Raw genomic sequence first — 12,899 nt, 5'->3', positions numbered from 1 at the left:
TCAGTCAGGCTCATGGGTGATTTGTTGTATAATATAGGAATTGTATGATTTACAAAACATTTTTCCATTTCTAGAATTGGTTCAATTGGTTTACACTTCTACCAGTTGAATTTCAATGTAGTTAAAGTTAGATTCATATTATACTTTTGTTACAATATCCACTATTCATAGTGACTTTAGTCTGACAGTGACAGTTAAAAAGAGGTGTTACTGTCTATCTATAAATTTAATATATATACATGCCGCTGATATAGAAATAAATATGCATATGTATTCTTTAAATATTTCTGTAAATAGACTTGACAAAAAATATATAACATTACATTAAATTTCAATATGTCTAGATGTCACTTGGTAGATGACTTACTTATGTGCAATTCACACAACCGAGACTAGCATGTTAAACAAAAAGTCTTTTAACACGTTGTGCAGAAAGCATAACTAAATTCACAAATTTAACTAAAATTGTATCAATTAATAAGCTTTTCGCTTGCGGTTAGTTTTGTCCATCGTCATGAAATGCCAGTAGTACCTAAGCCAACAGTACAGAACGCCCATAGCGCAGTGTACTGAGGTCAACATGAGCGGAAGGAACGGATACTTGGCTGTCAGACCTATCAGAGGAAACACAGCGTACTCTGTGACAAACAGAGCTGCAAGACTAAACACGTAGAGAGACTCGGCGACCGAGAGCAGTGGCAGATGTCGACCCTCGGTGATGTCGAACAGTGAGGAGAGTTTCTGGAATGCGTACACAGAGTGCAGCAGGAACAAAACCACCTTGATGTAGTTCTCCGACGGAGTAAAGAGTAGAGGGAATAGAGAGAAGTGGCCCACAGTGGACAACAGAAGGTAGACTTGAGCCTCCTTACGCCACACCACAGCCAGCAATCTGCGGGACAACACACTCTGTTAATTCTGTCCAAAGCTTTTGAATGTTTAACTTAGGATAAAGTTTGTTTAAGAAATGCTCAATAGGTATAGTATTACGTTCTATAAATACTGGCTAGGTAGAAGAGTTTGTGGTAATGCTCACTTAGTTTTAAGATTGCTAGTTTATACCTAGTTTATACCTGCGAATTATCAATTATGGATATTGCACTCTTAGTTACATTGGACCTTTTACAATAGACATGCATACTTCACAAATTATAGTTACAGTGTCATATTTAGGTGTGTGAATATTCAAAATCTGAATAGTAATTTAATACTACACACCTATTTCAAGGACAATATTTATTTCATCGTTATAAAAGTCACCCTGTCAACCACTGAAAAGACTGTCAACCATTCTTTCCTCAACGTGGTTTGACGTACACCGTACGCAAGGCAAATGCCGTCTGCACTGTGGTTTGACGTACATGGTAGCACAGTGACAGGCCGCCGCGTGCTGCTACCCACGGCAGTTTAGCGAACTGTTTCGTGTCTAGTTTGTGTTTATTGAGCTGTGTTGTAAACTCAGTGTAATTTTAAGTTTTTAGGGGATTAATATATATAAATGACTTATTTTTTAGTAACAATAGCACATTCAAATGAAATTTATAGTTGGATTGATGACGATGAGACACTTTTATCAGATCCAAATGATAATGAAGACTTTGACTTTGCTCAGCAAGAGGTAGGCCTATAATGAGAGCCTAAGGAATGAGGTAATGAGGGGGAGAAATTTGATCTTGACAATGATGATCCTATTGTAAATAATGTTTGTAATATTGAAAATATCATTGAGGATGTAGTGGGAGGTGCAGGTTGAAATTCAGTTAGGGATGACCATTGCACCTTGTCCAAAATTGCGAAACACGCTGGAATAGCGAACACCGCATGTTGTTACACTTCCTAGAATTGAAACAACCAATTTCTGCTGATTTTGCCAGTGCAGTCAAAATTGAAAACTTAACATCGAATGAATAGGAACTAGCTGAGGGCTACACAGTTATTCTAAAGCCCCTAGATAGTGGGACTACATTGGCCTCAAGTAGTTCCTTGCCTACTCTTATATATGTTTTGCCAATTATTGATGGCATAAGCTCAGTTTTAAAGAAGTACATACAAACTGGCAAGAAGGGAGTCATGTTCGCAAAGGCTTTGGAAAAATCAATAAAGACCAGATGTCCAAAAGCTCAATGCCTTTTTTAGGCCCCTGAAACCTGCCTGGAGGGATATCCTATGCACATGGAAGTTGAATGCAGATCGTCGGCTCTCCAACCTGGCAAAAAAACATTTCCCAACTCTCCTAAATGACCTGATGTGTGCTATCATCCCCAATGCTGCTAAAGCATTGCTTCCCCAATGCTGAGGTGTGTGGAATCGTACCCCTAGACCCCCAAGTAGTTTTAGAAAAACTTCCCACCACCACACAACCAGAAACCCCAACGAAGAAAGCCAGAAATTCGGTTGGAGAAGGGGTAATAGAATTACTCTCCAAGCTTGAACTCTTGGCGCAGCCAGAAGAAAGGTAAAAAAAAGGCTTAATGTCGTACCAGGGAAAAGTGTTTCCCAAGACGACGTGCTTGAGAGCTCAAACCCCTCAATTTCTACTGGTGTCGAACATCTGACAGCACCATCTGACTTGTCTCCACCCAGGAAGAGGAAGAGGAAACAGATCGAAGACGAATCGGACTTGAGCTCCAACCCTGATGATGACCTACTTTCGCTGAAGGAATTTTCGGAAGAGTTAAATGAAGATCTACCAGAAGATGAAAAACATTTAGTGTTCAAAGACTCCGAAGTCGGTGATTGGCTGTTAGTTAAGTTCTCCGGGAAAAAATCCCAGAGCATTGTTGTAAGCGAGGTGGGAGAAAAGAGAGTGTTTACTATAGTTCGGCATTGGTTTAACATTAGCATTGGTTTAGCATTAGCGCGCAGGTCGTTTTCTAAGCGGCCGAACTATAGTGTCCTGACTGCCAAGCTGGACTTTGCCTTGTCAACTGATTGAAGGATTACCACACCAAACTTTTCTTTCAATACTTGTCTTTTTCATAACAGCCTTGATACATCGGTCAAAACCTTTTTGAAAAAAAAACAGAAGCTGCTTCTTAGAGCATTATTACTTCTTGCTAACTGCCCTGAACATCCTGATGCAGACAAATTAAGGAATGGTAATGGTAACATCTGGGCTCTATTTTTGCTTCCAAATGTAGTAAAAGTTGTGGCCTACTCTGAGGTTACTACAGGATTACGAAAAACAGAATAAAAGTAACTCGCCTTTGGCTCGTCACCACCCCATTGTGGGGTGGTGGCTAATTAGCAGTAGTTGGTAATTAAATTTTTGCAGATTGAGTTTTATAAAGGTGTTGGTAAAAAATGGAAATAGTAAATGAGGAATTGTGTATGTATTGACGAAAGTAACATTGGTTTAAATTGAAAGTTTTAGTATATAAAGTTAGAGGATTGTAGTAAAAATTCATATGTATTAATAAAATAATATTAATAATATTGTGGGTAGTCGTTACAAGTAACGTTAGCAGATCGAGGTTTTTGTGCAATGAAATTAGTTAAAAGAAGAGTAAAGAAGAATGTAACAATTTTGTATATGAATTTTTGGTATAAATAAATAAATAAACCCTAAGACTTGAAATCACTCATTAATTACCAAACAAAGCAGATAGTAAACAATCCCTTGTTACAACTAAACAAATTAGGATTGCCTGTCCCTGAACATCTAGTCTACATTTATATTTTAATTTACAGTATCTAGTTATGTGTTACCTGTAATAAATATGTATTTAATATAACTATTGGTTGTACTCAAAACGTTTCTGGGAGTACCGTAAACGAAAAGATCAGCGGAACCAGGGAGAACGGCCCGCGGGGCGATTTATAAAGAACCTCTTTGCGTTACTAATTACTCCATTACTCACGACTAGAAAATGTTATTTGAAATTGCTTGGTTATATGCTGAAGATCATCTCATTAGCTACAATTTTGTCGCTTAAAGTTTGTTTCTGACCAAAAAATAAAAAAAATCCTCGCTTAGTAACTTTTTTATGTCAAGGTGTGATATTTGTTTAACATTTTTAGTTGTTAAAATTCAAATTACGACTTAAATAAGACGAGGTGTTAGCCCGTCCTACGTACGGGAATTCAGTAGTCAGTTAAAACCGTGTACAATTCAGATAAGCTAGTTTACACATATAAAGACAAAGTGTCTTGCAGTTTTAATGTGAAAAATCATCTTTAAACAAATGTTGTGTGACCAAATAAGTTTTAATTCCATCATAGGCCTATACAATATGCATTTTAAATCTGATAATTTTACAATAAAACAGCAATTCTGCAATTTTTACAATGTGAAATGCGTTGAAGTGAGATTTGCAGCCGATTCGCACAGACGCACACTGATAATAAGTAGCCTACAGTAGAGAGAGCAATAGCTTTGACTATTAATACAACACTTCTTTATATTATACAACTTCTGTATCCAATAGTCAATGGTAATAGTCAATTGAGAAGTGTATAGACCTAGTCAACGATACTACCTTCCATAGCATACCTTCCTCTTCCATAATTATTATCACCACAATACAACTACTATACACAATTTCCAGTAGGTCTGAATAGAAACGACCTTAAATAAAACGATAATATCCAATAAAATTCACAGTACACATAATTTAACTTTGGTGTCCTAACATCAAAACTAATCGTCACACCTATCCTTTATATCAATTTCACTGCATTGATTACTAAATAAATAAGTGTAAACAAAGAAAAGTAAAAACAATAACAGTTTGTTTTGAAACAGCTGTTTGGTTCAAATAACATTTATTTGAAAAAAAAGAACTGGTAACATGTTGCAGGAATATAAAAAGTAAACACGCTAGTAAAGCTAATGACGTAATTGTCAATGTTTACTATCCATACCGTTATCAGTTCTATCCTTGATAATTACCCACCCTCATTGAATAAATGTACATCGTAATTTCCCATATTAGTTAATTTAAACTACAATATATTCATAGTTGAAATAAAAGTGATATTTTCGTGTTTGGGGGCGCTGATATAGGCACCCCCAAACGTAACCACAACTGAACACGATTTCATAAAAGAATGGTTTGTCTAATTGCAGTATCCTAAGTGAATGTGTTCCATCTATGTCATCCATCTGTTTATCTTTGTATAAAACCCGGCTGAGGTTGTGGTGGTAATTTAAAATCGTGATTCCTGATTATTATTGATCTTCTTTTTATGACATCAATATTTCCGGGCATAATCCAAACAAAGTTAAAGCAGACAAACATTAATTGTAAACAAAAAGCTACCATGAAGAATTAAAACATGTAAACATTGTTATTTTTCTATTCTTTCCTTGAAAAGTGGAGCAGTAAAATAATTTGCATTTATCCTTTTTTATTAAGACTCGTGTACAGAGCCTCGATTTGTACTGTGGTCTAAACTATTTTAAACTGTGGTCTAATTATCTCTACTAATCTTACTTATTTCCTATAATCAATGACAAAATAAGAGTAAATAAAATAACCTCATGGTTCCATAGTTTATATTTAACCAGCTGTTAGTTAAAACAAATTATGTTGCACTAAAACAAACCGAAGATTGCAAAGATTTTTATTTAAGAAATCCTTTGAACATCCTAGTATATTTAAAAAATCTGTCATCCTCTTATCGAAGGATTGAACGTATCAATGATTAGCATTACACATAGTATAAATAAGTCAACCCTAAGTATGTCTTTACATTTTTATCCAAATGCTGAATTTGTGACACAAAAGCTGAATGTTTACAGCTGTTATGTTAAGCAAATTATTTTATGCCAAAAGCTAGTTTAGAATCTTAGCGTCGGCTGCTAGACTTTTTAAAAATTAAAACTTAATTTCTAAAAAACTGGGACCCTAAACTAAAATTATGGCTTTGAGATTCCCTAGTTCTCAAAATTATCTTTCTTTCAACACAAAAATCATGAAAATCCGTCGAGTGGTTGATTCAGAATCGTGAAATAAAAAAACACTGTTTCGTTTTAATATTATAGATTATATTTATACTGTCAGATTCTGCAGCTAATGCAGATTCCGAATATATAACTTCAGTTGCAGTCAACCTATTGTATGCACGGCCAGGAGCGTATTAACAACCGCGTGCACGGCTTGAGGAACTGACATATCTGCATCGAGTCCCCCTTTGTGGTGGGGGAAGGTTGCTGAAACGGCGCGCTTTTTATCCCAAATCTCCTATCTACCAGTTGTGTTATATACTTTGATGGACATGACCCATGGAATAAAGTTAGGCCTTATATCAATGAACTAAATAACAATTTTAGATCACATTTCGTACCCAACCAACATATTTGTATTGAATCACTCATAGGAATGAAAAATAGAGTGACATACATACGGTACATGCCAAACAAAAGGCACTGCCGCTTTGGCCTAAAAAAGTTTGAAATCTGCGATAGTGAGACAAGCTATGTTTTGTATTCAGAATTGTACAGTGGTAAAAAATTCCTATCTGGTGGAGATGATCCCTAGCACAGAAAGTGACCTAGACATCTATTGACCCAGACTAATTTTTTATTTAAGGGATACCATTTATTCACAGATAATTGGTATACAAAAATACTCTAGCTGAAAAACTCCTAGACCGACATACCTAACTGGAACTGTTAGAAAGAACAGCAAAGATCTCTCTAAGAGCCTTTTATCAAAGAACCAACAGCCTACATAAATTGTGTATTTTCGAAAAAAAGATATACTCTTGGTGGGTTTAAAGAAACTAAAAAAAGGAAACCGGTCTATTGCCTTACTACTGCCTGCCATGCGGAAAACCTGCTAGTCAGAAGCAACAGTGGGAATGAAGCTATCAAACCTCCTCTGATCAAAAAGTATAATAAGTACATGGGAGGTGTGGATGTAAAGGACAAATGTATGTACCACAACACCTGTTCAAGAGGCACCAGAAAATACTGGAAAAAATCTTCACAAACTTCATCGACATGTTCCTGCACAATGCCTACATCTTGTACAAGTTCAATACCGACAAACCACTCAGCAGAAGGGAATTCTTAGTTTCCATAGTAACTGATCTTACCAGGCCTCAGGTTGAATCCCCAACTAGAACACATAATCCGAATCATAATGTCCTGTCACCGACTCACCAGCTGACCCTCCTACCTAACAAGAACAATTGCCTTTGCTCTGTTTGTGAATCTAAAGGCATAAAGAAGCGAACCAGTTACTTCTGCCCTGGGTGTAACTGTGGAGTGCACCAAAACTGCTACCACCTTCTGGAACACTACCCTAGGCCTTTGAGAAGCGTTGGACGGAAGCGTGCTAGGGATTCAAGTGATTCGGAGTAAAGTAGGCCTAAACTGAACACACAATGTAGGCCTATCTAGGCCTAGGCCTATTTGTAAATAATGTAAATATGTTGACATCTTTTATTTTATTTGTATGTGTTAGTTTATAGAATAGGCCTATAACTTTAGCAGTTTTATGAAGACTAACAGCATGTAAGTGTATAGTAACTGTTGTGAAGTGTTTTGGGAATCAGGTAAAGTTCGGAGACTGTGTTAGTAGTTCGGGATACAAAAACAATAGCCTACAAACTCATTGTGTAAGTATTAGCTAACTGCCCAGGATAAAAGAACTGCCACAACCTGCATGGACAATATTCTTAGCCACCTATAGTATGAAATCATATCCAAACCAAGAACATGATGTCGAGCGAATCAGAATAATGTTATTGGAGGGATTGTATTTATGTATGTAAGTAAATAAATAACCTTTTGCATGACTTTTTTATTCATTAGCTAATTTCATAAAATTTTAGATATAGGCCCTTTGCACGTGATTGTATGTAATATATTAGTGTATAAGGTGTACGGTTTTGTACATGACCTGGGTTGGATGATTATTTGGTACTAGCACGGGGGTACGGTCAACATAATAATAGGGCTATCAAACAAAATACACAAAATAAGCTATATAAACTATATATTTTTGGAATCAGCACAAAATTTACTACAATTTTACAATTTACCTTATGATGATAAGTCTTACCTGCACTTAGCTACACAGCGGAATATAAACACATTTTATAAAAAAATTAATAATGCCTACAATTCGGAAAAACTAGAAACATTTTTTTGTGGTAACCATGTAAACCACCTATATTATTGTTCTTTGTCTTATTCTGAACAAGATGATATATAATAATCCATAGTTATGTTGCTATTTCTAATTTTTATGATGGTTTATAAATGATATTACATAATCAATAATATCCCTATGCCAGTACAGCGTTACACTGGTGCCAGCTCTAGGGTTAATGGATTATTCATACTTCCAACATATGCTACTTGAGTTTTACAAAAGTAGTGTACCGTTTTGTTTTATGATCTCTTTGTATTTACCAATTTGTATAAATTGTTTTTAATTAAAAACTTGGTTTATTATTATTTTGTCGGAGTCTTACTTTCATCTTTGCTTTATAGGATATCACATTGAATTAGTAGGATATTCAAAATAGAAAATATCAATGAGGGATTTAAACTCCATAGATTGAAATGGAAATATATTGTACAATACTTACTTATACATGTATACTTAAGAGCCAAAATTAGGCCATGGGTAAAATGTAAATATTTGCTCAGTACTATTCCGTATTCGAAAATATTATTTGATTTGATTTGATTTTAACCCAAAAATTGCTATTCGCACACTCCTAGAACTGACTTCTGAGTACCCTCAGTCTAACGAACCCATTATTTTTATTTTCCCATCCTTTTCTATATCAGTGGAGTTGACATACTTACGTTAGAGGTACAATGACAATGAGAATGGCCTTCTCGTGTACGTGCCACCCAAACATAAAGGCTGAGAGAGCGCAGAGCACCAAACACCTGACAAAGTGGAGTGGGTTGCCTGGGCACTTCCACAGCTTCACCAGGCTAGGCTGTGAACATCAGAATCAACTTTTCATTATAAGCAGTAAACATATTATTAATGAGATAAACTTTTCTGGCACACCTGGTGTAAATCCTTGTAATAGGGGAGAGTGGGGGAACTGTGCGCAGCGGGTAATTGGGCGCACCACTTTTTTTTCAAATTTCAAAAAATCGTAGAGTGCTCCAGTCGGTGCTGAAACCTAGCGGAGGGAGTAGGAACTGATATTCCCGCTCACCACGCCGCCATTACAACAGCCAGTGACAGCACGGTATAGGTTATGTTGTTATATTTGTCGCCCATGAAATAAGAAGGTAAGCCTTTGCATTAATCTTTAACTTACTAAATCGTAGTTATTATTAATCTTTAAGTCTTTATGAATACGTAGGTGTGTCTGAAACCCCGGTATACGCGATATTTTCCTTGATATGTCCAAAACTGAATTTCGCGACTGTTTCGGGTAACTGTGCGCAGCGGTGCGCACAATTCCCCCTCATGTGATGCAATGGTAAGCTTGTAACATTCATTTATTTCCTTCCAGATGCCCAGAAACTACGTCAGGAAGACAGAAAAACAATCATATTCTATCGAGACACTAAATAAAGCACTTCACGACATCCGAGAAAATAAAAAAAATACGGGAAGCTGGGAGAACTTACGGAATTCCTGAATCGACCTTAAGGAAACAGCTTTTACTGGGCTTAAATCAAGTGAAAGTTGAACCTCTTGGTCGTAGGCCCCTTTTTCATCCGGAAACTGAACTCCAGCTCAAGGACTACATATTGACACTTTGCAATTTGTTTTATGGCATCACGCCAAAGGAATTGAGGCGTCTCGTATTCAATTATGCAGAATCGAACGAAATTAAACATAATTTCAATAAGGATTTGGGCCTTGCAGGCAAGGATTAATTGTACGGATTTCTAAAGCGTAAACCAGAAATAAAACTAAGACAACCTGAAGGCACTAGCATTAACAGAATTTGTGCTTTTAACAAAGAAGAAGTTGGTTTGTTTTATTCCAACTTAGAATCTGAATTAAAGAAAAATCAATTCCCTCCTCATCGAATTTATAACCAGGACGAGACGGGAATTACCACCGTTCAAAAGAGATGCCCAAAGGTTTTGGGACCCAAGGGGGCAAAGAAGATAGGCGCTGCTACATCAGCTGAAAGAGGCAGAAACATCACCGCTCTATTTGCAGCAAATGCAGCAGGGCAATTCATCCCTCCCCTGATGGTGTACCCGAGGGCAAGAATGTCACCGTTATTGCAGCGAAATGGACCCCTTGGAGCTGTCTATACGTGCACTCCAAACGGCTGGAGTAACGAGGATGTGTTTTTAAAGTGGCTGAATCATTTCAAAGAACATGCTCACCCTACGGAGACTGATCCAATTTTACTTCTCTTGGACAACCACAGTAGCCATATTTTGTTGGAGATTTATGAGTTTTGTAGGAAAAACTTCATCCACGTTGTTTCTCTGCCTCCCCACACCTCTCATAGGCTCCAACCGCTTGATTTGACATTCTTCGGTCCTCTTAAAAACATGCTATATAGAGAGTATGATTTCTATTTAACATCAACTGGCCACACAAAAATCACCGAGTACGATGTTGCCGAGCTGCTAAACAAAGCATTCATGAAAGTTGCCACTATGCAGAATGCCTCCTCTGGCTTTCGATCGGCAGGCATTTATCCGTTCAACCCAAACAAATTTTCTGCAGAGGAGTTTGCAGCATCAAACTATGCAAATAATCAAGAGATTTCTGTTGTGAGCTGTGAGACTTTACAACCTCAAAGTCGAGACTGTAATACTGTGGAAGAAGATGATAGGCCAAATGAAGGCAATAATTCTGAATCTAGTAGGCCTATTGTTACAAGTGGAGTACCATCTGGCACACAAAACCCTGTGCCTTCAACATCAAAAGACACAAAAAACTGTTTTATGGAGTTTTCTCCACTCCCAAAGAATACTAACACCATCAATGAAAAAAAGGGGGAAAAACAACATTCAGAAATCCTTACAGCCACTCCCATGAAAGTAAAACTTGAAGAAGTTGAGAGAAAAAGGAAAATAAATACAATGAAGAAAAAAGAAAGGGACGTGAAAAAATCAGCCAGAATGTTGAACTTGAATGTAGAGAATAGTTTTAATAAATCCAAGGGAAAACAACTTGTAAGGCCTTCTCAATCCAACTCCAGGTGCAAGAAAGGTAGAACTAAAAGCAAAACAGTTGTTGATGACGAGTCTTCTGAAGAATCTGTAAACGAGCCCCTTTGTCAAGAAGACAGCGACTTTGAAGTCAATGATTTTTTGGACCCAAATGCTGTAGACAAGACTTCAACTGACGTTTGTTCCATCTGTGGAGACATTGGAAAAGACAAAGAGATGTGGTACAGATGTGTGTATTGTTCCGGTTGGAGCCATGCTGAGTGCACAGGATGAGACTCCCCTAAGAATTACATCTGTGATTTTTGTAAATTTAGGTTTTAGTTTTTTCACTGAGTCCTTCATGTTTGTTTTTTAACACAGTAACCTAACAATGTAACAATACTACTGCATTCTAATTTCGTTTTCAATGACGTGTAATAATATTATTATATCATTAAACAAACTTTGATGACAACCTTATATTACTGCTCACCCAAAGTTACATCCTATTTCTGCATACCATGCACACAGTTACCCCACCTCATGCGCACAGTTACCCAGCAGTTGGGGAAATGTGCGCTTTTGCATACTTGTACTAATTAATGTATGTAAAAATATTTATTAGACCGATTAGTTTAGAACTTAATCCTCTGAATCCAGAATATACTAGGAATGGTTAGAAAACGTATTTTTTAATTTACCTATAAGTATACATGACTTATAAGAGATTTAGCTTAGGTGCGCACAGTTCCCCCACTCTCCCCTATTCGTAGCCTGGGAAATGATCCAACTGAGCTAGAATGTTTTTATGAATTTTTAGGGGAGGAGTTCTACGAAATGTTATGCATGGAAACCAACCACTGCTGAAAAAACAATTCCTTGATGAAAGCAGTAAAACCCTGAAATCAGAAGTCCAATGGCAACCAGTTTCAAAGGAAGAAATGAAGACGTACAAGTCAAGTTCAGGCTACTGCTCAGTATTCAAAACCTATGTTGGAATGACAAAGTCGATGTTTCTGTCATACTGGACCTCATGCAACGCTTTTTCAAAAAGGATATGTAGTGTTTCTGGATAATTGGTAATCATCACCACTATTATGAAATAGGCTTACCTCTCTTTTGCGTGTTATGCAATGGGAACAGCAATAGCATCCAGTCAATGCATGCCCTGTGTTTGTTTTGCACAGTTTTAGAAACTAGAGAAGAAATGAGGCGATCTGGGTGAGGTTTGTTGGCAATGAAGTGGAAGGACTGCAGAGACGTTCATATATTTCATCAATGCATGATGGAATCGACATGAAGATATCGAAAATTTTAAACATAAGAGACACTGAGGTTAAAATCAAGAAGCCTAATGCAGAAATCGATTATAATAAAGGAATGTTGGGGTTTGATCGCCAAGATCAGCTGCTGGTGTCGTTCCCCATCATGAGGCGCAGTATCAAAGCATACTAGAAAATGTTTTTATATTTGATGGATATAGCCCTCGTCTATAGCTTCTGCATTTTTCGCAAGATTACCAAGAAGAAAATGCATTTTACAGGTTTCCGTCTGAATCTGGTTGATCAAATCATTTTAACTGTCTTCCTGTCACAAAGAACAACTCCCGGTAGAGCACCCATCGCAGATATCCATTTGCGACTACAGGCACAGAAAACATACTACTATAACCCAGAATGCCAACCGCATGGTAAAAAGCATTAAGTGTTTTGAGAGAGCTTTAGCGCCACCAGCGTTGCCATGCACTCAGCTCGCGGGTAACAACGAGAAAGAATGTTGGACCATGTTGGTCAACGGCAACGTTGCTAGGCGTTTGACGCCAACTATAATGGTGCTCTACCCATATGAA

The 12,899-nt window shown here is 37.1% G+C and overlaps 1 protein-coding gene across 1 annotated transcript in view; it reads right to left on the bottom strand.

The window, feature by feature from the left end:
* Positions 1 to 271: 271 nt before the first annotated feature.
* Positions 272 to 12,899, bottom strand: part of LOC128981987 (probable dolichyl pyrophosphate Glc1Man9GlcNAc2 alpha-1,3-glucosyltransferase) — a 78,110-nt gene continuing 65,482 nt past the window's right edge. Inside the window, exons 7-8 of the mRNA XM_054401017.1 lie at positions 8,768 to 8,907; positions 272 to 892 (exon numbers count right to left, since the gene is read on the bottom strand). Of these exons, the coding sequence (XP_054256992.1) occupies positions 475 to 892; positions 8,768 to 8,907 (558 nt within the window). The 3' untranslated portion in view covers positions 272 to 474. The remainder of the gene's footprint in view (positions 893 to 8,767; positions 8,908 to 12,899) is intronic.

The sequence above is a fragment of the Macrosteles quadrilineatus genome, unplaced genomic scaffold (genome assembly GCF_028750875.1).
Source record: "Macrosteles quadrilineatus isolate MER2022 unplaced genomic scaffold, UCM_ALF_1.0 Scaffold_74__1_contigs__length_567022, whole genome shotgun sequence".
Classification (NCBI taxonomy): Eukaryota; Metazoa; Arthropoda; class Insecta; order Hemiptera; family Cicadellidae; genus Macrosteles; species Macrosteles quadrilineatus.
Note: the sequence above shows the minus strand (reverse complement) of the source record. Positions and strands in the feature narration are given on the sequence as shown.